This window comes from Micromesistius poutassou, assembly GCF_964030765.1.
Source record: "Micromesistius poutassou genome assembly, chromosome: 23".
Classification (NCBI taxonomy): Eukaryota; Metazoa; Chordata; class Actinopteri; order Gadiformes; family Gadidae; genus Micromesistius; species Micromesistius poutassou.
This window is the reverse complement of record NC_140293.1, coordinates 3,707,341-3,734,335: the sequence shown is the minus strand read 5'-3', so window position 1 is coordinate 3,734,335 and position 26,995 is coordinate 3,707,341. Positions and strand designations below refer to the sequence as shown.

The following is a 26,995-nucleotide window of genomic DNA, read 5'->3' as shown; positions in this document are numbered from 1 at the left end:
TGGACTGTAGTCAACTCATGAAAGCCTACAAATTAGGGAACCTTTGTCCAACTGCAAGTTGCTATGACGTGGTGTGGCCACGACCCCATGAAGCCATAAAAATGCAATAATTTATAACGCAGCAATTGTTATTTTTGTTGTTTATGATGTTGACGTGGTTGATATTATTATTATTATCATTATTATTCATAATTGGTGCAGCTATCATACGCTTTGTCTGGCTAAAAATATTGTAGCTCATTCAATCCTTCAGCGTCCCGTATTAGTGAAATTAAACGGAGTCTATGAACGTCGGCGTGCTTACCATAGTAGGCCTACTCTATTTTTTTGATCATTTGTCACGGATGGATAAAATGAGGTCCCTTGATGATAAGCGAGGGCTCTCAAAAAAAGAGAAAGGTTTTAGCCTACATGTCCACGCGATGCACTACACACACACACACACACACACACGCACACACACACACACACACACACACACACACACACACACACACACACACACACACACATACACATACACACTACACACACACACACACACACACACACACACACACACACACACACACACACACACACACACATCAAGGTCCCACATCCTGGTACTTTCCAGCGTTGTCAAGGCAGCTACAGAGAGAAAGGCAGGCTCGCGGAAAGTAGCTACTGCAGTGTCCTGGCAGAATATCTGTCCAAACGTTCACAAACTGTCCCGGAAAGTTAAGTGTAACTAAAAGGTAAACGCATATGCATGTTTTTCCACGTCTTTTCAGTCCTCGTGTGCGGTTAGCGGCTTGTCTTACAGCGTGGCTCCTCGTTCAGCTCGTTTTGTAGAGACGGGGAGCGGACACAGACAGGCGCCAGTCTGTGTGGACAGAGGAGGACGATCTTGTCCATTGTGCCCGCTGCAAGAGACACAGACACAGCCACAGCACACAGATCACGCATGAATTTGTCGAGGGTCCTGTACGTATCGGCGTGTGTTTGTACGTTCGTGTTGGTTTTCACTATCTCGCTTTGTGGATTCAAGGGAAAGAGGTATAAAGAATGAAATGGCTAGCGACAAATGGAATAGGCGATAGAAAAGGACAGGTTTAAAGGGACAGTGCTGTTCTGCTTCCTTCCTGGTTTCTGTTCGCTATCACAAACAAATGTGAGGAAACACCACGTATTCGAACGAATCCTGGATATTTAGATTTGTAAATGGCATGTTTGAAATAGCATGCAATTTCATCACATGTTAAATTCTCTCACTTAAAGATCATCGGATACAAATCCTCTGTCACAATGACTAGCGGCATTGATGTAGCGTTGATAGCCTATTTATTCCCGTCTGCATTGTTATTACGAATAATACGCATAGATTGCTGATTCAACATCACTAATCCAGGTGTGTGTGTGTGTGTGTGTGTGTGTGTGTGTGTGTGTGTGTGTGTGTGTGTGTGTGTGTGTGTGTGTGTGTGTGTGTGTGTGTGTGTGTGTGTGTGTGTGTGTGTGTGTGTGTGTGTGTGTGTGTGAGAGAGAGAGAGAATGTGCGCGCGCGTCAATGTGTTTATTTATTAACCATATTAGGCGGTGGTATCATTAAAATATTGTAATGATATTTAAATCCACACATTTCCCTAACTATATTACAGTTAATTGGATTAAACAAATAATCCATCACCTATATGTAGTCTCGAAGTGTGTAAACTGTATAACGGTGTGACTGCATACATACTATGCCAACAAAAACAACCTTTCCTCTCTACCCCCCAGGACCCATGTGGAGGATGAGAGTGATGTCAGCTGCAGAAACATCCCAGAAACGGCCAGCGTTAGTTTCTGATGTGTAGCTCGGACGCGCTCACCCTTGGAGGGATGATTTCGAACTGACCAAAAGCAGAATAATGAACTGAATTAAAAAGGGGACGCCCTGGTTGGCAGAAGTTGAGAACGGAAACGACGTTGGAGCCGGTCTGGTGTCAAGCCCGCCAGCCATGCAGCAGCAGAGCAGTGATGTCTGCCCAACACAGACGTCTGGCTGCGAGGCCGCCCCCAGTTCACCAGTGCAGAAGAAGCAGAATTCAGGCAACGTGGTCGATGTTTCTCTGGCCTTGCTGAAGGAGAAAACAGCCGTTCAGGATGCAGGGGACATGAGTCCAAGCCAAAAAGAGAGATGGTTTCAAACGATGAAACTCAACCAAGTTTTGCCACAGTTTAACGCATCGGGTCACATTGCAAACAGTGCATTTGATAATGATTCAGTGAAATGCCAATCTACCGGAGGCCCTCTAGGTGGCTCTATTACCTCACCTCAATCCAGATCCAGTGGAACTACCTTGGAAATCAGTGCCCCCTCAGTGCCTCCAAATAGAGTAACATTGCACCCGTCAGGGACAACGGAAGCTTGCCAGCTACAATCCAAAATGTCCGCAAAAGGCAGCTCCTCCACAGCAGCACCCCACCCGGGTGTGCACAGGCCGGCTGTACCGTCACCTAAAGCACAACACAAGGCACAAGTAGGATGCAATCAACCGAAACCTTTAAACGTTGACATCACCACAGGCCTAAAAATCGTGTCGTCCACTCACCTCGCTTCTCTCAAGGCCGGGAGGAGTGGAGTGGCCAATGCGGCGGGTCAGGTCGGACTAAAAAAGAGTGCCTTGGTCCCCAGCGGGAGCGACAACAGTGTTGATAAGGCACGGGTCACTCCTGTGTCGGAGGAAGACAGAGTAGCCAAGCGTAGAGAGCAGTGGCGGATTAAAAAGAGGGAACAGAGAGCAAAGCTGGCAGCTAGGTCGACGAAAAGCAGGGAGCGAACACAATTCACAGGAACAACAATGCTCCCAAGGCCAGGAACGCAGAAGACGGGGGTATCGCACCGTGGGGGTCTCAAACAGCCCCCTCCCCTGTCTTCTGTACAAAGTGTGGGCCCAAAACAAAGCGTTAGTAGCCCCAGGCCACGAGAGGGACCTGCCGATCGCTTACTGCAGAACGACCAAGTGATGCTTGATTCATCTTCTGTGCCTCGACTTGCCTGCACAGCTGCCAAGAAAGAGGAGAAAACGAACGAGGCGTCAGGGCCGGCAAGGTTGAACCCAGTTGGACCTGGTCCGAATCAGAACACAGTATTTATTAAAGTAGAAAACCCGCAGGTCACTAGGAAAACACAGCCCTCTTTTGTGCCCAACGTCAAGGTTGAAAGAAGGATAGAATACCCCAGGAAGTTTTCAAACCACACCTATTTTTCTAATGTCAGTCGGGGGATTGCCAGATGCCGAACGCCGAGGCATAAATTCATTGAAACCCAGAAGTGTTTCTCCAATCAAAGGAACATAAGAGTCAAATTCCCGTCCCTTGCCACCATGTACAATTCGCGGAACGTCCCCAAAATCCTCCCTAACGAGTCCCCCGAGCAGACGGCCTCCAGACGGAGGGAGTACTGGCGCATCAAGAAGCGGGAGCAACGCGCCAAGCAGTCCCTGGAGGTGAAGGCCCAGCTGAAGGAGAAGGACTCTCTGATGAGGAGAGTCAAACGCTATCAGAAGATACTGGAGGAGATGCGGAGGGCCCGAGTGCAGACCCTCGCCTTGGTAGGGGGCCGGTCGACAGGCGGCATGCTCAGCCACGCCTCGGAGACCATCGGCGGGTTCATCAAAGAGGACGGCACGGTGACAGTCAGCCTTCCCCCGATTCCCACGGATACGGCGGCGGCGGGGGGGCACGAGGCGGAACAGACCTCTTGTTTGCTCTCTGACGACGGCGTCAACGCACACCCGCAGCATCCGCCCCACGTCGGGTCTTTGGCTCACAACAGAGACGCCGGGCTCGGATACTCGGGGAGGCTCAGCCACCGCCCGCCTCCGCCACTACGTCCGGCTCAGGTCCGAGTCACCCTGCCGCGAGACGGCCAGTCCGCGAACAAGCCCCCGCGACTGCTGTCCATCAGGCCGAGGACGCACTTTCAAAGATCAGCCGTGCCGAACTCAAACCGCTCGGCGGTGCACAACCCCGCTCAGATCACACTCACGCACCCTCCGTTTCCTCTGGCTGCCGGTTCGGAGGTGTCGGCGACGGGCGTCAGCCTCGGCGGCGGCTGTGTCATGAAGATGGCGGTCTCTTCGTTGCTGGCGGCACCAGCCCCGTGTGAGGACCCGGCGCTGACGGAGGAGCAACGGATGGCCAAGAAGAGAGAGTACTGGAGGGTGAAGAAGAGGGAGCAGAGGGCGGCTCGGGCCACTAAGCTGAAGCACGGCTTGGTGCCGGCGTGGGACGCAGCCATGCAGAGGAGGAAGACACACAAGCAGACACCCGTTCAGCGATCAGCGATGATGACCAATACTACTACTACGCAAATCAGGAATTCTGCCAAGCAGAAAATGAACATCCTCCCCTCCTGTAATGTTAATGTGCCTAATCCTCAGCAGGCGAAACAGATCAAAGTAGAGAGTGAACCGGTACCAGCAGCTGACCTAAATATTCAACCTGAACAAGCCATCTGTCCAATCAAACTGGCCCCCTCGCCGTTGCCTCTGCCGGCCTTGCCTCAGCCAGAGCCAGATCCAACCCTGAGTGCAGAGACCCAGGCTACTACTCTCCTCGCCGTGGCCTCCATGAAAAAACTCTTGGAAGAATCCCTCAGCACAGTGACTGAATGTCAGCCCGCCAACATAAAAACAGAGCCGTCTCCTTGTAAAACCGAAAGAGAAGATTACGTCTCAGACGAGCACTTGGTGCAGGAGATGAAATCCGAGATCCCAGAAGCCTCCATAGACGAAGACGACAAGCTGCCATTGGCTGCCAACCTAACACTACAGATCAAAAGCTGGCAGGCAGACCCTGATGACTTGGTGCACACCTGTCCGCAAGACCCTTACCCTGATGCCTCAACCCAGACCAGCAAATCCTCCCCTCCGCTGTCCTCTACCACCCAGGACCTCCATTGCCCCATGCAGATGCTGTCTCCCCTACGTCGGGCCAAAAGGCTGTGCACCAAAAAGTCGGGCAGTCACCATCAGAATTGCTGTTCCCCAGAGCCGCCAAAGTTGCACCACTCGCCCGCCATACAGCAGTCGCAGCCACAAAGAGCGCAACCGGTGGCGCAGCCTCCACAATGTCTACCGCAGTCTCAGCCATCCGCCCCACAGCAACCGTTCAGAAGACCGGTGTTTGCGGAGTCTGTGGGGGTGGAGGGCAGTGTGAGCGGTGGGAGCAGCCTGCAGGAGAAGAGGGAGTACTGGAAGCTGAAGAAGAGACAGCAGAGAGCCCGCTCAAAAGCCAGGCAGAAGGGGGGTCTCGGTCACAGACAGAACAGCAGGCTCTTGTCCCAAAACAACGTCCAGGTATGTTTAGGGGCCAGACCCGGCATGAATTGATGGTATTGTTTTCAAAACATCATGCCCAGTTTTCACAATACCGATGTAGGTCTTCTTAAATTCACAATCCCATCTTAATGAATTGAGGGGATATGCTTTTTACGGAAGGTATAAAAAACAAGAGTAGTAACGTATTCTGTCATGTTGTGAATGCACAGATCATTGAATTGTTAACAATCACCAAGATTTTGTTTGACAAAACTGTTTTCTCTTTTTGGTATTTCAGACTCTGAATCACCTCTCGGTCAACAACGCCCCGTCGGGCAAAAGCCAGACGGGTCCACTGGTCAAGCGCGTCCTGCAGCCCAAGGCTCCTACCGCGACTCTCACCGCAGTGCACAGCATCCCCACGCTGCTGGTGGTCAGCCCCACCGCGTCCAACGAGGGACGCTCCCCCGACCTGCTCCAGGTCAAACCGCCGGTCTGCAGCTCCACCTCTTCGCCCAGCAGGGGCCGGCACGAGGTCAACGCCCAGCCCTCGGGCACGTCCTGTGACCCCGACGCGTCGGAGTGTCACAAGAGTGTAACGGCGGAAAGCAAAGTCAATGTCGCCTCGTCCGACGGGGTGCTGGACGGCAAGCTGCGTCTGGTGGAGAAGCAGCCGCCAGTGATGCAGCGCGTCTCCTTGGACGAGTCCCGAGTGAGGAAGTGGACCGTGCAGGAGAACAGCAACGCAGCGCCTGCTCTTGCTACTCTCACACCCCCAGACAATCCGCTGTCCAGCATCAACCTCTTCCCCATCGAACCCCTCATTCCTACCTCAGGTTGCAACTCGTCTTACGGCGGCCCCTTGAAGCCCGCCCACGCTCAGCCCCCGAAGCCAAAACCCGCACAGGCCTCCCCCACTAAACTGTTACCCATCAGCACCCTGGCCCCCCCGAAGCCTATCCCGGGAGAGTCCCAGGAAGAGTTCCTGAGGAGGAAGAGGGAGTACTGGAGGGTTAAAAAGAAGGAGCAGAGGGCGAGGAAGGCCATCCGGGACCGGGAGCTGTCCCAAAGGAGAGCGCCTGGCAACTGGAAGCCCATCAGGCCCGCGAAGGACCAAGAGCGGCCCCACTGCACAGAGAACCAGGTAGGGGCCCCAGGTCGACCCCGTCTGCACTAGTGGTTCCTCACCATAAACCGCTGGCTCACCTTGTTCTCCTTGTGTTCTTCTAGGACCCGGGAGATTGTGACACTGCCTATGAGGACTCGGAACATCTTATGAGGCAAGGAACCTTGGACATGGATATACCTCCCTTTCGCGATTGTAGGAATGCAACCTAAAACTGTGTACTTATATCCTTTTTCTTCCTTTTCGTCCACAGCTCGACCTCAGATGCTGAAATGGGGTATTATTCGTACTCCAGCGACACAGTCCCGCTAGAAGGTGAATTTATGTGTGCATTAGCTTTCTGCTAAATCTTAAATACATTGCACTTTCATATATATATTTTTTGCCTTTATTTTCTCTTACGGATCTGTTTTATTCCTTAATTGTATGGTTTGTTTGCTTTAGCTTTCTGCTAAATCTTAAATACATTGCACTTTCTACAATGCATTTTTTTAACTGCCTTTTTGTTTTCTTTTACTTATCTATTTAATTTTCTTATTTTATTTGTGAGTCTGCCGTCGTGTATGAAAATATATTTTTTAATCGCGTGAAATGAACCGCATGTCCTCGTCCCCTCCCAGACGGCGACCCCGACGCCTGCTACGCCGACCACGGCGGCGGCGGCGGCGGCCTCCTGGACGGCGACCACGGCGGCGAGGACTTCGGCTCCATCTCGGACGGCACGTGGCGGAGCCGCTACCTCATGGACCACGACCCGCTGAACCAGCTGCTGGTGTGCATGGTGTGCGGCGACCTGCTCTACTCCCACAGCCTGGAGGGCGTGAGGGCCCACATCGAGGAGGCCCACCCGGACACCCTGAACCTGGAGCCGCCCGAGTGCCGCCGGATCCTGGACGCCTGGGACGAGCAGGTGTCCCAGCGCGAGCGCTTCTTCACCAGCCAGCTGCAGCAGCACGGCGCCACTCTGGCAGGTAAAGGGGGAAGGGGTTTCACAGGGTGACTTACCCACCCTCCTTTTGTGGGGGAGTAAAGAAGGAGAGACCTGTGTGTGTTTTTAGATGGAGAGAAACGGACAGCTTTTTACAGTCGTGCTTTTGGATCACATTTCAGTGATTTCATGATGTTCGGCCTGTGTTCATTATATAAGGATTACTGTAACGGAGAGCTGTTTGAGTACATCTCAGGCTGAAAATTAACTAAAGTTGTGGACGCTGGGTGCAAAGACAATTTATAATTAATTAAAGGATTTTGACTTTAGTGTGACCGAAAGAGAGATTTTGAGACATCTTACTATTGAATGATATATTATCGTATGTGTCAGGAACTGCATGTTGTATTTCCTATGCAATCTACACACCCAGTTCACCGCATATTTCTTTTACAGAAGCGAACGGGAGCTAAATTGGAAAAACCTCAATGGGACAAGACAAAAAAAAAGATCACACACCAGAGATGACCATGATCCCTGTCGTCTACCGTTCTTCTTTTCTGGGATTGCGATGCCTTTTGTTGATCACTCATCTCACTCATCTTCAGCCGGCCAAATCTCACGCTCCATCGTCCCCTCACTCGCGAACAAGACCCCGAGGTACGGACTCATTCCCTCCCCAGGATGTCCTACTTTTAATTGAATGCTGTACAGGGAACACGCCTACAAGTTTGTCTATATTTTACTTAATTTCTAATGGAAACACAGAGCACAAGTCTTAACAAAGTTTTTGTAATATTGTAATTATTTGGAAAGAGTTGACGAATTGCCGACTGTTTACTATGTTATTACTGCACAAATAAACGGTTTGCATTCACACTTGATACAGTATGTATACTCTTAATTAAATTATGCATGTCATTTTCTAGCTGCTTGATGCATTAGTGTCCTGACACCACTGATCGCCAGCTTTTTTTAAATTTGTACCCAACCTTCTTAGACAGGTATAGAACTAGTTAGAACATCAACTCTTCAAGCTTCACCATGTGAAAAAAACATGTCAACTTTAAACATGACACAAGACTTTTTTTTAGTTACAATCAAGTTATATGTAAGTAATATGCCAAATCGTTTACTTGTACAAATTGGGTTTCTTACAATCCACCTTTCAATGGAAATGTAACCTTATTTATTTATTGCAAGCTTTGTCATACAGCTTGTTTAGTTATTATCGGTATGCCTAGCTAGTTTTGTGTTGATTCTCATTTGTGGATACTCAACATTTTCTTGCATGTGCTGTAAATGGATGCACAGCGGAGCTCCGAATGGGCTCTGCGATGCGTTTACATGTTGACAAATTCATCTGCTCTCTTCTAATGTTGTATGTTCCATTGAGCACATAGTCTTTAACTCGTCATTTTATATTTGAATAAAACCAGAGGAAAAAAAAACCTGCACGACAAGTTTGGTATCTATAACAAATCAAGCCATTTGAGAATGTAATTTTGAAGCTAACTCGTATGTTGTTGAAAAAAGGAATGCTTTTTTTTCTGAACAAATAAATATTTTATACCTTTGGGCGGTTGTTCCTGTGATTGAATCTCACCCTCCCAAACAATTAAATTACTCTGTTCAGATCTGAAGGAGTAATTACATTCTACACTGGACCAGAAATATTGCTGTAACAGTATTAGCCTAAAGACACCCGCGCAAACATTTCAACATGCTTATCTGCTGTTGAGATCTTAAACACAGCCCACCACTTAGAGTACGACTGAATCATTTATGAAGACCAAATAACAAAAACCCAGTGATGTGGGAAATGCTTTATTTCACTATTCATTGCTTGAATGCCATTCATTGCTTGAGATAAGTGGCTACAAATGGACCTTGTCTGTACTCTGTTCTCTAATCCAAGCTAACCGTTGTTCTTTAGCGACATTTCCATCACAAACACAGCCACACATCTTCTCCTGAACATCTCTCTCACACACACACACTCACACACACACATGATCACTACTGCTTCACACCCCGGCTGTGCTGGGGCTCCTCCTCAAGCGTAACGTCCACTTCCTGTCGGGCCGCTCCGGCTCGTTCCTCATCTCCGGGGACCCAGGGTTCCGTGTCCGGGGGTGGGTGTGGCCGGTGGCCCTCCCCTGGTGGGCTCTGGAGCTCGCGGGGGCCCGCGTCCAGGCGGAACAGGGTGGGGACCCGGCCCAGGACGGCGTTGGTCTCCTGGAGGCCTGAGATCCACTGGTTGAGGGTGGCCTGGTCACCCTGACCCGTCATGCACATGGCAAATACTGGGCCCTCGTCCACTGGAGAGAGAGAGAGGGGGGGGGTGATCTTTATTACATTGAAAACGATGCGTGTCAAGATAGGGGTGAATCTAAATTTAATATGCATGTATTATAAAGTATAATATGCACACATTTGTGTCAGACCTTTGGGTAACACAATATATTCCACTGTTCTTGCTGCAGTGCCTTTCTAACTGTAATGCAATGCAATACTGTAATGCAGTACAGAATGTGATCGGGCCAGTATGTAATGTGTAATAAAGCTATGCTATCCCTGTTCAACAACGTGATTGCATGTTAACTACATGTTGTTACAGTACTTCCTTGAGTACTTACACTGTACCTGGACACTTATGTAAAGTGTATTCAAACATTGTTAGAAAGCACTTTGGTATGCGATATCTACTGTAACGCACGATCAGGCAAAACTACCTTGTATATCTGATTCCTATTGCTATATTCTACTCTGTCCAGTTATTTTTAAACCAGGTTGTGCAGTACTACAACTTTATTTGCTATTAGCGTCACTTTCTTGCTTTGGAAGCTGCATCTCCTACTGTAAATCAGGTTGTTTTTAATTCAACACACTGTTCCATTAGTGTGTTGTGACTGGTTCATTGTAATGTTTTTGATTTGGTTATATCAAGTCTTACAGTCCTCCACATCAAAGTCATCACCCAGGTCCCCCATGTCCCGCTCCAAATCCAGACTGAGCTGTAGAGGGTAGTAGAGAGACCTCTCTGGGTCGTAGGGCTCCTCCACCTGGTGGACACATGCGGTAACACAGACAGAACATGGAGCAGGCATTGCATTTCATTGCACTTAGTCCTTTAGCAGACACGTTGTTCAAAAGTGACTTGCATGTGAGGCTAAGAACAATCAAAGCACATGAAAACATGAGAAAAAATGCAGACCAACACAAACACAATGTTAACCCTACTTTGGACAATACAGATCTATTAGGATATATTCATAACAGGCAAATATGATATGACAATACAAGTGTCATACGATTTTTGTTTTACTTTTCCTGGTCTTGCCTGCTGCTTAATAGTAAAGTGATTCTGAACTCAAGACTATTCTATCCTAGGAAAACCTCCACTTTACAGATTATAATTCCTCAACAACTCGTGCTATTTATTAACAAAAATAAACACCAAAAAGAAGATCTAAAACATGGCTGTATCTCAGTGAGTGACGGCGAGTCCGGTGGGGTCACCTTCTCTCCGGGGGGCAGGGGGTCGGCCCTGAGGACGTAGTAATACACGCAGACGTTCCTGAGCCACAGGGGGAAGGGTCCCTCCACAAACACCGGCCTGCTGGGGTTGTGTTTGGCCAGCAGCTCCATCTGGTCCGGACTCTGGGTACCTGCCACCACACATGGTAGGGTTTGTTTATTAGATGGGTAAAGACTAGTGCAGGTCGGACATGCTGTGGCTTTGGAAATAGTCAGGAGTGATTATTCACTCCTACCCCGAGCATTACCTAAATTTTAAGGTCCTTAAGTGAATGAATGTACACAACACCGAAGTTGTGATCACACAGGTTTGGTGTAGGACGTTCCGTGGCACATTATCGATATCTTAGGGAGTACGACAACGACCATGAAAATATCAAAATATTTAAAAAAAAGGCGTCCATTCTTACCCACTATATGCGGCAATGTGATCTCTTCTCCAGTCTCTGTGATGTCTGTGTAGGGCATCTGGGAGAGGAGAAACACATTAAAACATTAATAATTCTTCAGCCAAAATTAATCTCCATATTACTTGCCATGCATCTCATTGCCAGGTATTTGTTACAAGAAATTCACAGAACCATCTTAACCCAAAGCCCACCAGATCTAGTTCTAACCAACTTTGTTTCAAACATCAGCATAAAAATAGTATTGAGCTAATAACGTTGATGAACGCTTATAATTTACGATTAAACGATTATACGCTTAAAATACGAACCTCAATAAACAATGCAAAGCCAGTCGGTTTTCGGTCTGTGATTCACTTACACTCAATTTTTACTCCGGTCACATCTGTTCCTTTTTAAAATACTGTCGTTTTAGTTCAACTTAAATTCTAACGGTTCTCCAATCGACAGCCCCCCCCCCCCCCCCATACCGTGTGTGACCTGGCCCTACCTGGTACACGGTGACCTTGGCGCCCAGGTCGTTGGCGATGCGCGTCAGGGCCAGGCGCGACAGGTCCACGGGGTCGGCGGGCAGCAGGCGCGGCACCGGGAAGGGGTTGACGTGCTTGAACCGGGGGAACCAGTACATCAGCCGCTGGTACTTCCGCATGGGGTGGCTCTTCTCCCCGAAGATCTGCACCAGCAGCACCTTGGTGTCCACGCTGGGCATGATGCCTGGAGGAGACGAGGGGGTGGAGGGGGTGGAGGGGGGCGGGGGACGCAACGGGACGGAGAGAGAGAGACACGAGAGCAGTGTGAGGTCCGTGGCAGAGGTGGTGGGGAGTGTGCGCTTTGTGGTTAGGGCTTCAGCTGTGGACTGGAACCGGGCAATGCGATCATCCACGTAATATGGATGTACTGATCCATCAGCTGCATCAGCTGGGATTCTGGATATTGTTACATTGTGATTGAGCCATAATGTCGTATTTGCTGTGTCTCAGCTCCATCACAGAACAACACAACATAAACATCCAGATATAATATATTTAGTTATCATTGCGGTTATCATTACTATACTATTCTGGTGACGGAAATAAATAACGAATGTCTTAGCAGACATAATCTCCACATTGCCAACATCCTTTTGGAAACCCTGCATGTGTGTGTGTGTGTGTGTGTGTGCGTCGTCGTGTCAACACAACACGCACAGCTCACCGTGATTCTCCATCTGCTCCAGCAGTTGCACCGCACACTCCTGCTGCCGCGGGTAGTGGTTGAACATGCGCTGGATGAAGTTCCTGGGGACGAACACCTCCTTGGGGAAGACGTCCAGCAGCCTGTTGTAGACGGCCAGGTCGCACTCCACGCCGAACTCGGTCATCTTCTGCAGGGCGGCGTAGATGAACTCCACGTGGCCCCGGCGCCGCCGGTCCCGCTTGGTGAACGCCTCGATGGCCTTGTCGAAGGCGGCCTTGGTCTTGGCATCGCGAGCGACGCGCTCGAACAGCTCGTCCCGAGACAGCAGCGACTTGTCTATCTCTTTTTCTTTCTCCTTCAGGTCAGACGACGGGGGGGAACTCTTTGCCCACGCCGAGCTGCCGTGGAAATGCCTCAAAACCTGTAGTTACATTTTATGATTTTGTCAGTAAATTAAATAACTTGAGTTCAACTATGGTCTATATGGCTCTAAGAATATATTGAGTGTGTCAAGTTAATAGAGTTGTATACTATTGAATGATATCAACGAGTTCAAGAAAGAAAAAAACATGTCTGACTTGACATTCAAAATACTGCCTTCTAGACTACTTGGATATTATGAAAAATAACGTTTGATTTTGCCCAGCTCCGAAAGATAATCCAGGAGAATCATCCTGAATCGAGCAGCAATATGAGCTGTATTTACATTCAGTTTCTGCCAGTGAGCTTACCTCGCCATGAGAGTTGAAAGCGACGGGGGGCTTGGTCAACACTGGGGCCGTGGTCGACTGAAGAAGGTAGGCATACCGGTTGGCCGGCCTGGCTGAGGGTACCACTGACCCCAGACCCTGCAGCCTCAGGAGGCAGCGGGCGCATTTCATGGTAGACCCATTAGAACATGACCTTCAGGAGAAAACGTTTAGATAAGCAGGATGACCACGACATTAAACGTCAGGTGGTGGTTCAATTGCAATCCTGAATTCAGGTCTTGGCTAATGGTGTACTTTGATACTGCTAACAAATCAGATTGAGCAAAAATTCAGCACACACTCACGCTATTTACATCCATATTATGATAACTGTCAGACAGTAAGATCAGGACAAGTAATACGCAAGGTAACATCAAGTAACAATTTCAAATTGATATGCCAACACTATTAAACGTCACAGGGAATAAAAAGTTTTTTATTTGAATTATCAGAGGAAAAACTACGTACAGTTGTCGAGAAAATATGTTTCAAATAGTCTCCTTCAGAGCCACCGGCTTACGGACATCTCCATGTTGAAAACACAGCAGTCGTGCCGAGTGCTACCTCGATCAGTGTCCTGGGTGTCCGCTGAACACCTTCCACGACACTTTGGTTCCGCCTTGTTTCTACCAACATGCGTAGGCGCACTACCAAACGTGGCCACGTGGTGGCAGGACATCCCCGCGAAAATAAAATCAATCTCGGCTCAACTTTTCTTTTTTTGTATACAGTGATACAATTTCATAGGGGGGGTGTTACCAGTTGTGAAAAAGTTGGAGAACATGTTTCAAAACACACGTTTTGTACAGCAGAGCCGTTTAAACAGCTGAAGACGAAGAAGCAGGAGGTGAGAGCCACTCAACGTGCCGGGATAATGAGGATTTATTGACAGCATAGCTTTAGCTCGATGTCAAAGTGATCTTCCGGATTACCGTCCGGACGTGTGGAGCGCGTTTGCGGAGAGCTGTTCCCTGACCGCGGCTCCCACACTGCCATGCGTGCTGGTCCTCTGTGCTGCCCTGCTCAAAAGCACCTCGGCAGGAGGGGGGGTCCATGAAGTGTTACCTCTGACCAGCAGCTTTCAGCATGGAAGATACACCCCCGACCCAGGACTGACTTCTAGAGGTTTTAAGTGTGTAAAGCTCGGAATATGGATAGTTCAACGAACAGCCTGGGTGAGTTATAGCACCACAGCATCATGTGTTAGACTGACATGTGTGTTTGAGTTGTGTATGATCTGCGTGTGTAATTACGACGTTGTTATTATTCTTACAAGCCTGAAGTTTCGAAAGTCAGGAAAGGGTGTGACATAATTCGGTTTTACAGACTGTTGGCAAAAAAGTGGAAATAACAACTAATCACAGCTAATCGTCAGGTATACTTTATCTAGTGGTGACACGAATCCGATCATGTAAAAAAAAAAGCATCGTGGATTCATTAATTAACTGCAGAGGAGGTTTGGCAGTCCACATGTGTTAAATACATATGAAACAACAACCATTCAGATATAAGTGGAAGCTGAAGCGGAAAAAATGCTGAAAACAATAATACTTCTGTGTGTACCATAGCTAGTGTAACTACTGGGTGATCACCACAAATCATCTCTGAATCAAAAGGTTCACTGAAGGTTCAATGAAAATATGGAAATAGAAACCACCTGCCCTGCCCTAATATTAAAGCATATCATATCATCAATCCATAGCGAGTCATTGTTGCAAGTTGGCATACCAAGCTGCCCAGCCAGCCTGCATGGCGTGTTTACAAGCACAGGGTAACAGTAAACAACCCAATAGAAGCGCCTGTCAGCATCCTGTCTTTAAAACAGAATAATAATCGTGTAACCGTCTTGCTGACGTACAGAAAGCAATCAGTGTATCAGCTGAGTGCATCAGCCTATTTCATAATCAAGCACATTTTTGAGTTTATCAGATCATATCTCACTTTGTGGTGCACAGATATCTTATTATTCGTAAGTCGCTTTGGATAAAAGCGGCTGCTAAATGCCCTAAATGTAAATGTAAATTATTAAACCTGTGTGACCTCCCACTTCAAGTGCTGTGATGTCAGTCAGACACACACGTCAAACTGCCCTTAACAACGCGATAAACAGGAACAACCAATTAAGGCCTGTCCGGTTACCTATATTTCTCAACAATGCGGCATGGCTGCACTGTTCTGCAATTTGAGTGACAGTCATATGCAATGTCAACATATTTCCTGTATTTCCTTTGACCTTACTCACTGTTGTCCCTATAGAAATAGAGGTTAACAGCTTTCACTACTCAAACGTTTACATTTAATGGTTCGAACTGATAAACAATCAGCTGTCAGATCCTTATCTGGGCTCATGTGGTTTACAAACCATAGCTGAACTTCCGTTCCACTTGGATCACTTTCACTTCATAGTTCCATTTTTAATACTTCTTAGTCAATTATTGTCAACTCTATATAAGGCTATACTCCTTCCACTATGCACAATGCCAGCATACCTGCTAACAATATCTTGTTAGACACATGTTTAACAAGCAATTGTGTTGCACTGGCACAAGATATATTATACTGTTATACTGATATTATACACTGAAACACGTCAGTGTAGCACGGTTCAAAACAGCAAACAAAAATATCTATTTTTTACATTCAGATGAGTAGGTGTACTATCTAAGAAGGAGATTATGAATCCTGAATCATATAAAATATCACATTAAAAAAAGAGGAAACGGCCCTACCAAAGAACTTGTCATGCATAGCTTGTAACTTCAGTCAACAGTTTGCTGAGCATGTGTAGTCTTGCACCATACGTCACGGACAAAAGTCCTCATGGCATTATGTTTGCCCCCGTGCAGACAAAGGCGGCGTTTTAGATGGATTTATCTTTATGAGTCACGCATCCATGCAGCCTTCAAATCACGCCGCTAAGAGGGTCAATTGCCCCTCATCTACCCTCAAGTGCAAAATTTAAATCTTATCGCCCTGTGGCGCGTATTGGGAGGTTCTCCCTCTACACTCCACAGATACCACAAGAAACACTGAGATCAGACTCCCACTTTGCGTTGGGAGTGTTTCTTGTGACACCTCTGGCTCGTTCTCACCTACTTCCTCAAACACGTGTCTCCTACCCCCTCCAAACGGAGTGGTAGTGGGGCAGGTATTTGGGCGGTGAGCAGTGGAGTGTGGATTGTGAGGGGACCAGGAAGGGACCAGAAAGTGGCTTACAACTGGTAGTCACCAGAGCGTGTCACCACCCAGAGCTGGTTATTGGAAAACATTCAAAACATCCTGGTTTACAGCCAAACTCTTACATTTACACTCAACACAAGTTTTAACGACTTGGGCGTGATTCGGTTCAAGAAACCCATTAAAAACAAAACAAGATTGTTCGTGGTTGTACTATTTATGCCTCATTATCACAGTTGCAAAATATTACCAGCGAGGACTCAAGAGAATAAAAATAGAAAGCGGGCAGAGGAGAAAGGGATCAAAACAACAGAGACAGCGTTTCCTTCTCCGACTCCCAGCGCCACCATTAATAAAAACAGGTTTGTTTTGATCCGTTTCCCAGATGCGATGTGTCTCGGCGGGTTTTTTTTTGCCACAGTGAGCACAGCGTGGTCTCCTGCCTCCTCCACCGTCAGTCCACCAACAGGTGTTCTGCTTTCGTTAGTCTTGTCCCACCAGGGGGGGGGACAGATGTGTTGTTTGTTCTGTCTGTGGGTGGTGGTGTGCGTGGCAGGAGGTGCATTAAAGAGGCGGGCAGTGGAGTGGAGTGGAGTGGAGTGGAGTTTGAGTGCAGTGTGGAGTGGGGATCATGCGATGGAAGCCGGTGGGAGAGAGAGCGAGAGAGGGGGTGGATCGTGGCCCGCTGATATGCCGAGCGCCGCATGTGTAAGCCATCTGTCAGCGCAGAGAGAGAGAGAGAGAGAGAGAGAGAGAGAGAGAGAGAGAGAGAGAGAGTTGGCGTTGGACAAACAAATATCAAGCAATCATGGGACTTTGGTCTTTTAAACCACATCATTGGCCTGATGATTTAGCACAGGGAAAGCAAACAAAAAACGATCCAAGCCTAATGATGATCTATAAAACATTCAAAACATTTGTTAATTTACGAGCAGATCTAAAAGGATCATTTGTTGGTTTGAAACGTTCTCCTCCTCAGTCCGTAGTGGGCAGAAACGGTGCCATTGCGGCCGTGGGACTTGACAAAGAAGTCGGTCTTCGATGCGACGGCTGTGCAAGTATCAAGCTGGCAGCCCAACGACCTGGATCGACTCCCAAGACTCAATCCTCCTCCTCCTCCTCCTCCTTCTTCTCTTCAAGGATCGCTTGTGGTTTTTCCCGCTTTTTTCTGACATCCATAAGGCCTCATTAAGGCGCCATGCCTGTATTACATGGGGATGTGCCAGTGAAAACATGGCGTGCGACGTATTCTATAAATGTAGTGATGTGTACACTGCTTTGAGAAGAAACTCAGGCCACACACACACACACACACGTGTTCAGAGTGAATTGCTGGGGATTTAGGTGACTCTGATTCAGCCGCTTACTGTCAGCCCCGTCCTTCATCGCTCGTGTCGTAATGAACCGGAATGTTGATGTCTTTTTTTGGTTCCTTGTGTTTGAGTGTGGGAGTAGAGAGAGAGGGAGAGACCGAAAGAGAGAGAGAGAGAGAGAGAGAGAGGGGGGGGGGGAGAAGAGAAAGTGTGGGAGGGAAGCAGAGAGAGAGAGACAGAATAGGAGGGGAGAGACATTTCCAGTTGCATCTCCTACACACATGCTCTTCCAGGCAAGAACGGCTGCCAAACTGGCTCCGAATCCTCACAGCGCCTTTTGTGTTGCAACCCAAGAAACAAAAAGAGGGAACCATGGGGTAGAAGCGGGGGGAGAGAGAGCGGCTGCGCTGTGCTCATGTTACTGGTGGAACCTGTACTGGATGGGAATGTCTGCCATCCGTTTCCATGTGTGAGTGCATGTGCACTATGTGTGCAACTTGGAACTTGGTTCAAAGTCCCTGAATTTCAGAGCACTTCATGGCCACAGAGGTCGGAGCTAAGGTCATTCAGGCCGGCTGTGCGTAGTGTGATCTTGGGGTACGGGGATGATAGTGGGGTTCTTGTAGCATACGGGAATGACAGACTAATACAGGGGTTAGCTGGTAGGGGCGTACGCCATGAGACTGAATCCTGGTGTGTCCCCCCCAATGAGGTGAAACCACTCATTGTGGGGGGGGGGGCGGGGCTCCCTTTGGCTTCGGTTCGTCTTGTGCCTGTCTAAAGTTAGGCTCCAACATTGCCCCAAACCCTTCCCATCCATTGCACTCGTTCCTAGCTCTGCGTTCGTATACGTCAGCAGTCCACAGCCCACAGTTGTAAGGCATCGTGCGTTGGTTCAGTGCATCCCGATGGTTTCTGTCCACCTAAGCCTTCTGATTGGGACAGGTCTTCATGGTACTGTGAGGCCCCGTGAATCAATCCACCGCTGCATCTCGTCACCACATCCGTCAACACGTCGATGTTGTGTAAGCTGTCCTGGAACGTTTCCCAGTTGTCAACGTCACTCGCATTTCCCTAGAACTTGTCTTGTTCACGTACCAGAGACCAACAATGTGACTGTCACAACTAGGGCTCGCCCAATATGGATTTTCATCAGCCTTAGCCAATGACAGCTGATACCGATTTTCTTGAGCCAATACTGCTTTTGCTCCCTCAATTTACATCATAAGAATGACACAATGATGATAACAAATGTTACAAGTCTCAATTTCAAAAAGGAACATTTATTGAACTGTCTGTAAATCATGCCGGGATAAAATAATAATAATAATAAATTAAAAACAAAATCGGCAAAATAATAATAATATTGTCCGGCCAATATATCGGTCGATCACTAGTCACAACTGACTCTGATAAAACAACATATTATTATATTAGAGTGAGTCAAGCAGCACGATGCGTGTCACAGCACAAGTAGGAAACATTCAATGCATACTAGGGCTTTGACTCCGAACTTCGTTATTCGAATATAATTCGAATATTTAAAAAAATTATAATATTCGAACAAATATTAGGCAGCCCTTAATATTCGAACCTTTTATGGGCATTCTTTTTTGTAAACGGGACGTAGACCGACTCATTTCACGGATTCCTGTGAGACCAGGTTGCCTTAATTACATCTGTCGCATATTTAAGGTGAAAACTAAATGTCAACGGTAAGAGGCGGTGGTTGCAAAAAGTATTTCGATCGCTTATTAAGTTCACTCGTTGCTTATAATGGTTTATTCGTTTCCCAGTATCATTTCCTTAATTTAGAAGACAGTTTTGTTAATTTTTGAATTGTAAAATAAATAAAATCATGCAGGTTTTTTTAATTATTGGAAGCGAGTCGAGCTGACCTTGCCTGCTGTACCCACGGCCCAAAATAAATAACAGCCGAGACAATATCCTTAGTTCAAACATGCCGTTTAATTTGGCCTCAATTGGTATACGAATGCGAACTTGGAATGAACATGCGCAACGGGGATTTCTAAAGGTTACTGTACAGTGGCGGAGACTGCAGGAGCTGAAACATCACTACGGTAGAGCTAAGAAGGTTCTACGAGCGCTTCAGACCAACCTTACCAACGAACGACTATGAAAGAGATGAAGAGGTTACGAATACCGGCGCTTTTGGGCATGGTAAAGCTATGTGCGCAGTGCGGCAACTTCTTTTATGAGATAGAGAGACCCCCTTAAAGATGAAAAGATAATTCAAACCCATCGCTGGCAATTTAGCCTACTATCGAGTTCATTCACTGTGTGCCTAATGCTTTACAACATTTCCACCCTCTCCATCAATCATTATATTTTTAGGCTTCAGTGAACTATGCTATTGCTTTTATAAATAAATAAACAGTTAAAGTTAGGGTTAGGGTTAGGCGCGGGTTGAAACAGAACTCTCCAAACTGATTGGACGTCATAGCAGTTATGTATATGCCCATTATACACCAGTTAGGAACCAATCAGATCGCTTGATTTAAACCACCCGTTTTATAATAATACATATTCGAATATATTTGAATATTAATATTAATAAACAAACAAACTTAGAATATGTTTTTTGGGCAAAAGTCAAAGCCCTAATGCATACGCTACTTGAATGGGCTCATCCGCCCTGCTCGGGTCAAAGGTCAAGCCTTTCCACTGTGGGACATCCGTACAGTGAGCACGGCGACCATTCGAACCGTGTCACTTTTCCTCATTCAATCTAAAGGATAAATATGCAGAACAATCCATTTTTTCCGGGGATTACAGGTCCTAAAGAAAAAAAACGAAAAGAGGAAGAGGGTGAGTTCCTGAGGAAGAAGGATCTCAGATGGTTTGAGGAATAACAATGTGTTCATCCGTCAGGGTGTCACATCTCCACCCGCATGTGTGTTGGCCCCCGCGAAGGGATTGTTTATTTTAGAAGGGGAACGCTTCTTTGATGCCCCATACTGATGGATGGAGGCTTCCTTTTCACTCACGCACGCACACACACACACACACACACACACACACACACACACACACACACACACACACACACACACACACACACACACGCACACACACACACACACACACACACACACACACACACACACACACACACAGGAACACACACACACACACACAGCGGGAGAGTGTGAGAAACAGACAGACAGACAGACTGTAATACAACCAGTCAGCAGGACTGAGTCTTAAGCATGTGTTTCTCCTTGCCTCTGCCTGCTCTCTCCCTGGAGGCCCCGGCGCTAGGCGTGCAAATAAAAAGGAGAGGAATGTCTCTAATTGCTGATCATCAGGATGTTTTTGCTGCAGAGGGTTCAGTGCGGCCGGGGTCCGAGAGCGGAACCGGCTTACCGCGTAATCACTGTCTTCATGCTTCCACCTAGTGAAGGAATACGACCGAGGGAAATGCAGCCAAGGGCCTAATCCTCTCCTCAGACATCAACCCTCCGTCGCTTCAGGTCGATTCAAACTAAACGGCGCTGTTGATTTGACTGTTGATCGGTATTTGTTGTCATGTGCAACCCAGTCTGTGTTGTTTATATCAGAGCTTTTATTGAAGTTTTTCTTTGATCTTGTTTTCCCCAAAACATCCTAAAACATTTGTGTGTGTGTGTGTGTGTATATGTGCATGTGTGCATATAGGCATGTGTGTGTGTGTGTGTGTGTGTGTGTGTGTGTGTGTGTGTGTGTGTTCAAATCCAGTTGCTCTGCATCTGCTCATAGCCTCCATGATACACGTGAGGGGGCGGGACCAACTCGCACCTAGTGTTTTTTTTCTCTTTCAACTTCCTGTTTGGTCTAGCAGCAGCGTTTTGTTTGCAGAGAGAGTCAAACCGTTTCAATCGGGATGTCCGAGTTCAAGTTATCTCACCTCCCTCGTATCACAGAGCCCCTGTGTGCCGCGGTGACTGACTGTTGATAACCGTTTATATGAATATAACTAACTAACCACTAACTAACTCGAACTAACTCAAACATCTCAGAACAAAGCGAGGGTGAATATCCTGTGTCGAGAGGACAGCTGTGCCCTTTTTAAAACATTGTAGATTATTCATGTCACTGAACTGGAGATGACTCATTCTGTATGAACGTTGAGTATCTCTTGCACTTCTACTGCAGTGTTTATCAGCTACCAGTGGCGGTGGAGTTCCTCTGAGCGTGAATCAGATGCCAGATTATCTGTTTTCTGAGAAGCGAAGTTAAAGATCCGACCTTCCCCTGGCCTTTTCATCGTCTGCTAATCCAAGCATCACATCTTTTTATCCGCCATTTCTTGCAGTCAGTGTGTAACGTTTGGCGCCTCTCTACATTTACATTTACAGACGCGTTTATCCAAAGCGACTTACAAAAAGTACATTTGTCAGAAGAAAGAAAAACTATATATCGCTGTCGGTACAGTAAGGATGTTCATAGAACCAAGTGCACTAACTAACTGTTAGGTTAGCCAATTCCCTGTAGACAACAGAGATAGCTAGGATAAGATCTCCCCCTCACTAGCGTGTTTTAACTGGATGTCTGCCGTTACCGCGCCCTCCCTTAATCGGCGTGTGATTCTCCCACTCTCTTTTCCCAGGCCAGTGTCAAACTCTTATCGTGGTAGAGTCTGCTCTATTTCTAAGTAACATGAGTCATAATAAGTAGTGTCAAGTGTTTGTCTCCTTCCAGCTACACAGGATTATCTTATCTCCGTGGGAGGGATTCCTGGGATTGGCTTTTAGAGAATCACAATCTTTTTTTTTTTCAATTGATATTGACATAGTATTACAACAATAGGTATTATTTGCCCCGCAGTGGAAGTATTCAGGGAATGATGGTGGGAGTTGTGGCCGGAGTGACCAACAGGGTCAAGGAAGGGTAGAAGAGGCCTTGTTCAGTTCACCTCCGAGAGAATTGGTTTTAGAACTGGGTCACTTCACTCTATTACAGCCTGAGCATTATTATGAATCCCTTTGTATTATTATATAGTTATAATGACAGTAGATTAGTTATTTAGTATGTTATATTACATTATACAACAGTTCCGACCGGTCCCAACCGAGCAATTTGATTGGACAACGAGACATTCCATAGTGCTGATATACAGTATAACAGCACTGGGACTTTTCACAGACATAATCACTCCGCTGTACGGGCGTTCTAATAACCGTTATTAGCTAACGTTACATCAGCTGTTAAATAGCCTGAATGTTTATGTACTGTATATGTGTTGCCTGGCAACAGCCTAGTCTCCCTTCAGTTGCGGAACTATTTTTGTTGGCGGAGCCGAATAAATGATTACTAAACAAACAAATCATAATCTCTTGTTTCTTATTACTGTTAACTAATAAAATGTGCTCGTAGCACTGTTGTATAAAAGCAATATCACACTCGAGGTCGTGCTGTTGTACTGTATATCAGCACGGTGTGATTATCTGCGGCACTCGGCCTGCGGCCTCGTGCCTACGACCGAATCACAGCCGTGCTGATATACAGTACAACAGCACTCCCTCTCGTGTGATATTGCTTAAGTATAGATTCTAATTATTGTATAGATATAGTATAGATTAGATGATATATTATATGCATTATCTATATCATATTATCATGGTATTATCGTGGTTATTATTATGCTAATGCTAATAGTATTCTTCTGACCACTGAAACTGAACAGATGTAATAAAAATACAAATAAAAAATCCAACTACTTAAACTTAATTCCAACTCGAGTCGCCAAACCTTGGTGGTGTCCGGCCAAGAACATAACCCTCGGGCGAGCAGAGCCCACACCGTTAAACGCAATGGGAGCAACAGCGATGGGAACCGCTGCTGTGTAATTACTGCAGGTTGCGGCTCCAGCTCCTGTTATTGCTCCACTAGCATGGAGTTGAGGAGCTATAAAGGGCCCGTGGAGGACTGGGGCAGATTTATGAATCAGTAGCTCCGCCTACTTCTCTCTACACATGTAGACTGTAACGCTTAATGCGTACAAATCCCTGTTAAATGTTGGAGTAAAGCATGGCTGTGGGTACAGAACGACTCTTGACTTTGAAGAAGGGGGTGAAAGAAGACTTAAGTGATCTTCAAGCTTGAGAGTGTTCTCTTGCTTGTGAGCCTGGTTGTTCCGCTCAGAGGGATTCGCTCCAGCAACACCAGCATGAGAATGAATTCTGCTTTTCCGTCCTCGAAACTCACATGCTCGTACACAAACACAACACACTTATAAATACACTTCTAAACACAATCACTGCACTATCACTGTCACACACACACACACACACACAGGACTTTGCCTACCTAAATTGTGTTTTCCCCCTCTGCAGGCTTGCACCCACGCACAGACACACACACAGACACACACACACACACACACAAATAAACACAAACACACACACACACACACACAAATAAACACACACACACACGCACACACCGACCGTGGATGGGAATCATGAATGAACCCTCATTTTTTCGTAGAAATACAAATATGAGTGAAACCCTACTACAATAGCAGGAATCCGATCCTGACAAACATTACAATCATCCAAACACAAATACAAAACAGACCCACAAACCAACAGAAACTAACAAAACCAAATTAACAATGTGCGTCTCTTCACCGGTGCTGTCCGTTGTGCGTCCGTCCCCCACAGACGACGTGTCCCCGGACAGCTGCGGCGAGTACCTGCACCGGACCTCCATGATGGAGGCGCGTCTGCAGGCGCAGGAGGACGAGATCGTCCTGCTCAAGTCCTCGCTGGCCGACGCCCTGCGCAAGCTGCGGCTGCACGACCAGCTCATCGCCCTGCTCAAGGAGCACGTCGTGGCATCAGGTGGGTCCCGGAGCGCTAACCCCTCCCCCCCCTCGCGCTCGCCTGAGGACGTGATCGGCTGACTGTAGAGTCAACAACTGTAAGAGTCAACAACTGTGGAGTCAACAACTGTAGAGTCAACAACTGTAAGAGTCAACAACTGTAGAGTCAACAACTGTGGAGTCAACAACTGTAAGAGTCAACAACTGTGGAGTCAACAACTGTGGAGTCAACAACTGTAAGAGTCAACAACTGTAGAGTCAACAACTGTAAGAGTCAACAACTGCGGAGTCCGGCCGGACGGCGACAGTGTTAACAGCTTCCTGGTTGACGTGTGTCTCCTGATTGTCGGGCCGCTGCTTGCGGTCTCGTTTGTGGTGCGTGGTCGTCCCTTCCCTGTTTGCAATCACTTGGGTTTTGATTGAGGACGGAAATAATGGCGTTTTAACACAGTCCTCGGAAACAGAGCGAAATAAGGGAAATGCAACCCGAAAACCTGCAGTGGTTGTTATGCAATTCGATTCACCGAAAAAAGTCACATTTACGAACAATATTTTGAGAAAGTATCGTTTGTCGAAAGGACTATAGCATACGTTGACTGTAGCATCCGCTCAACGACCTGTATGAATACAGACGGTAACCACGGTAGCCACGGTACTCGATTACCGCCTTTCACCAACCCACCGCCCCCCCTCCCCACTGTGCTCCCTTCCTTCCAGTGATCCCGGACACCTCGTTCGCCGGCAACCCCCCGCCCAGCTACCCGGTGACCATGTACGGCAGCAAGACCAAGCGGTCGGCCAGCGTCTGCGCGGACACCCTGCGCTACACGGCCTGCAGGTGAGCTCCAGCACACAGCCGCACTCAGGGGTCAGGTCCTCGCAGTGGGGGGGGGGGGGGGGGGGGTGGTGGTTTATCCATCTCATCGTGGGAGGCTCCCACCTGCTGGGTTTGGGTTGAAGTATTGAAGCCATTTACATTTACGTTTAGGGCATTTAGCAGACGCTTTTATCCAAAGCGACTTACACTAAGTGCATTTGTCATAAGAAAGTGAAACAATATATCGCTGTCGGTACAGTAAAGATGTTCGTAGGACCAAGTGTGAGTACTATCAATCGCAAGGCCATTTCCGGGTGTTCTTTTCAAAAAGTAAAAGCAGACACATTGTTGTTGCTTTTTCACACACACGTTACTTGGACAGTCCTCGCATACTCTGTTACGTACTACTTTACAAAAGACGCATTCTAAATATGACAATATATTTATAGTCAGTGCCTATAGGATGTGTGTGTATATTTTGCTGTGTATTTATACTATTTGGATTCATTTTGTGTGACAATCAATTGACGCTCCCTAGTGATCTGACCTTCAGCCAAGTTTCAAACAGTGTGGGCGTCCACGGCAACGGGAACGGGAACCACGTCGGGGCCCCGGTGTCCCAGGAGCCCGGGGAGCCCTGGTCCCTCGCTGCACTGCTGGACAAGTCCACCCAGACAGAGGCCACCGTGCGGGGGCCCCACGGGGGGGCTGTCCCGCCCCTCTGCAAGGCCGTCCAGAGCCTGCAGCTGGAGGACGCTCTGCTCCGCCCCTCTCCGCCGGGGGCCCGGGGCCCCCCGGGGGAGGGGGCCCGGGGGAAGCTCCACCGCAACCCGGGTCTGGAGGAGGAGGACGAGGAGCAGGAGGACGCCGGGGAGGAGCCGGAGGAGGAGGACGAGGAGGAGGAGGAGGAGGAGGAAGAGGAAGGAGTAGGAGGAGGAGGAGGAGGAGGAGCAGCAGCAGCAGCAGCAGTGCGGGGGGGGAAGGAGGAGCGGCAGGAGGAGCCGGTGCGGCCGACGTCCGTGGTGCGCCGGCTGCTCCGGAAGGAGGACTCACACGACACCAGCAGCAGCTCCACCGAGGAGCCCGGCCCCGCTGCCGCCCCCCCGGCCGCCGCCCCCGCCCGGCCCGACCCGGGCCCCGGTCAGGCCCGGGCGCGGCCCAACACCGCCAACCCGCTGGGGGAGAAGAAACCTCTGTGTGTGACCTCCACTCCTTCGTCGCCTCTCCCGTCTCTCACTCTTTCTCAGACCCCGCCCCCCGCCCACGTCTCTGTCCCGCCTCAGATCATTGACTGCATGGCTTAACAAAATCGACACGGCAACGCAACCAATCGACTAATCGCCTAATCCCACGAATCAGAGCCTGCTTGTGTAACTGCAAAACCCCCGGGGTGTCGAAACAAGGCCTGCCCCACAGCCCTTGAGCAATACCGCATTACAGCGAGAGGCAACCACAGTGTTTGAAAAACAGGGCTGGGCTCTAGCACGGCCTGTTAAACATCGTCGTCACAGCCTCATCGGGTCATGTTGAGTGATTGGTAGAAGATCAGCACGTGCACACGCGCACGCACACACACACACACACACACACACACACACACACACATACAGTGACTCACACACATGTACACACACACACACACACACACACA

At 48.0% G+C, this 26,995-nt stretch overlaps 3 protein-coding genes across 5 annotated transcripts in view; 2 read left to right on the top strand and 1 right to left on the bottom strand.

Annotated features, from left to right (window-relative positions):
- Positions 1-637: 637 nt before the first annotated feature.
- On the top strand, positions 638-8,889 carry LOC311368336 (uncharacterized protein). Its single transcript, XM_084487138.1, has 7 exons — positions 638-737; positions 1,759-5,324; positions 5,584-6,429; positions 6,516-6,565; positions 6,665-6,726; positions 7,032-7,382; positions 7,796-8,889. The coding sequence occupies exons 2-7, from the start codon at positions 1,980-1,982 to the stop codon at positions 7,810-7,812; spliced, it is 4,671 nt and encodes a 1,556-aa protein (XP_084343264.1). The 5' UTR covers positions 638-737; positions 1,759-1,979; the 3' UTR covers positions 7,813-8,889.
- A 273-nt stretch (positions 8,890-9,162) lies between these two features.
- On the bottom strand, positions 9,163-13,797 carry ecsit (ECSIT signaling integrator). The gene is made up of 8 exons (XM_084487101.1): positions 13,680-13,797; positions 13,194-13,365; positions 12,481-12,883; positions 11,777-12,000; positions 11,290-11,347; positions 10,862-11,010; positions 10,296-10,404; positions 9,163-9,660 (listed from the first exon to the last, which is right to left on the bottom strand). Exons 2-8 carry the CDS (start codon positions 13,341-13,343, stop codon positions 9,359-9,361), a joined length of 1,395 nt encoding a protein of 464 aa, XP_084343227.1. The 5' UTR covers positions 13,344-13,365; positions 13,680-13,797; the 3' UTR covers positions 9,163-9,358.
- Positions 13,798-13,983: 186 nt separating this feature from the next.
- Positions 13,984-26,995, top strand: part of eml3 (EMAP like 3) — a 28,737-nt gene continuing 15,725 nt past the window's right edge. For 2 of the 3 annotated variants that reach the window (XM_084487040.1, XM_084487039.1), the window contains exons 1-4: positions 13,984-14,386; positions 24,367-24,546; positions 25,245-25,365; positions 25,883-26,539. In XM_084487040.1, the coding sequence (XP_084343166.1) occupies positions 14,362-14,386; positions 24,367-24,546; positions 25,245-25,365; positions 25,883-26,539 (983 nt within the window). In that variant the 5' untranslated portion in view covers positions 13,984-14,361. The remainder of the gene's footprint in view (positions 14,387-24,366; positions 24,547-25,244; positions 25,366-25,882; positions 26,540-26,995) is intronic. The other variant, XM_084487041.1, reaches the window with a different exon arrangement.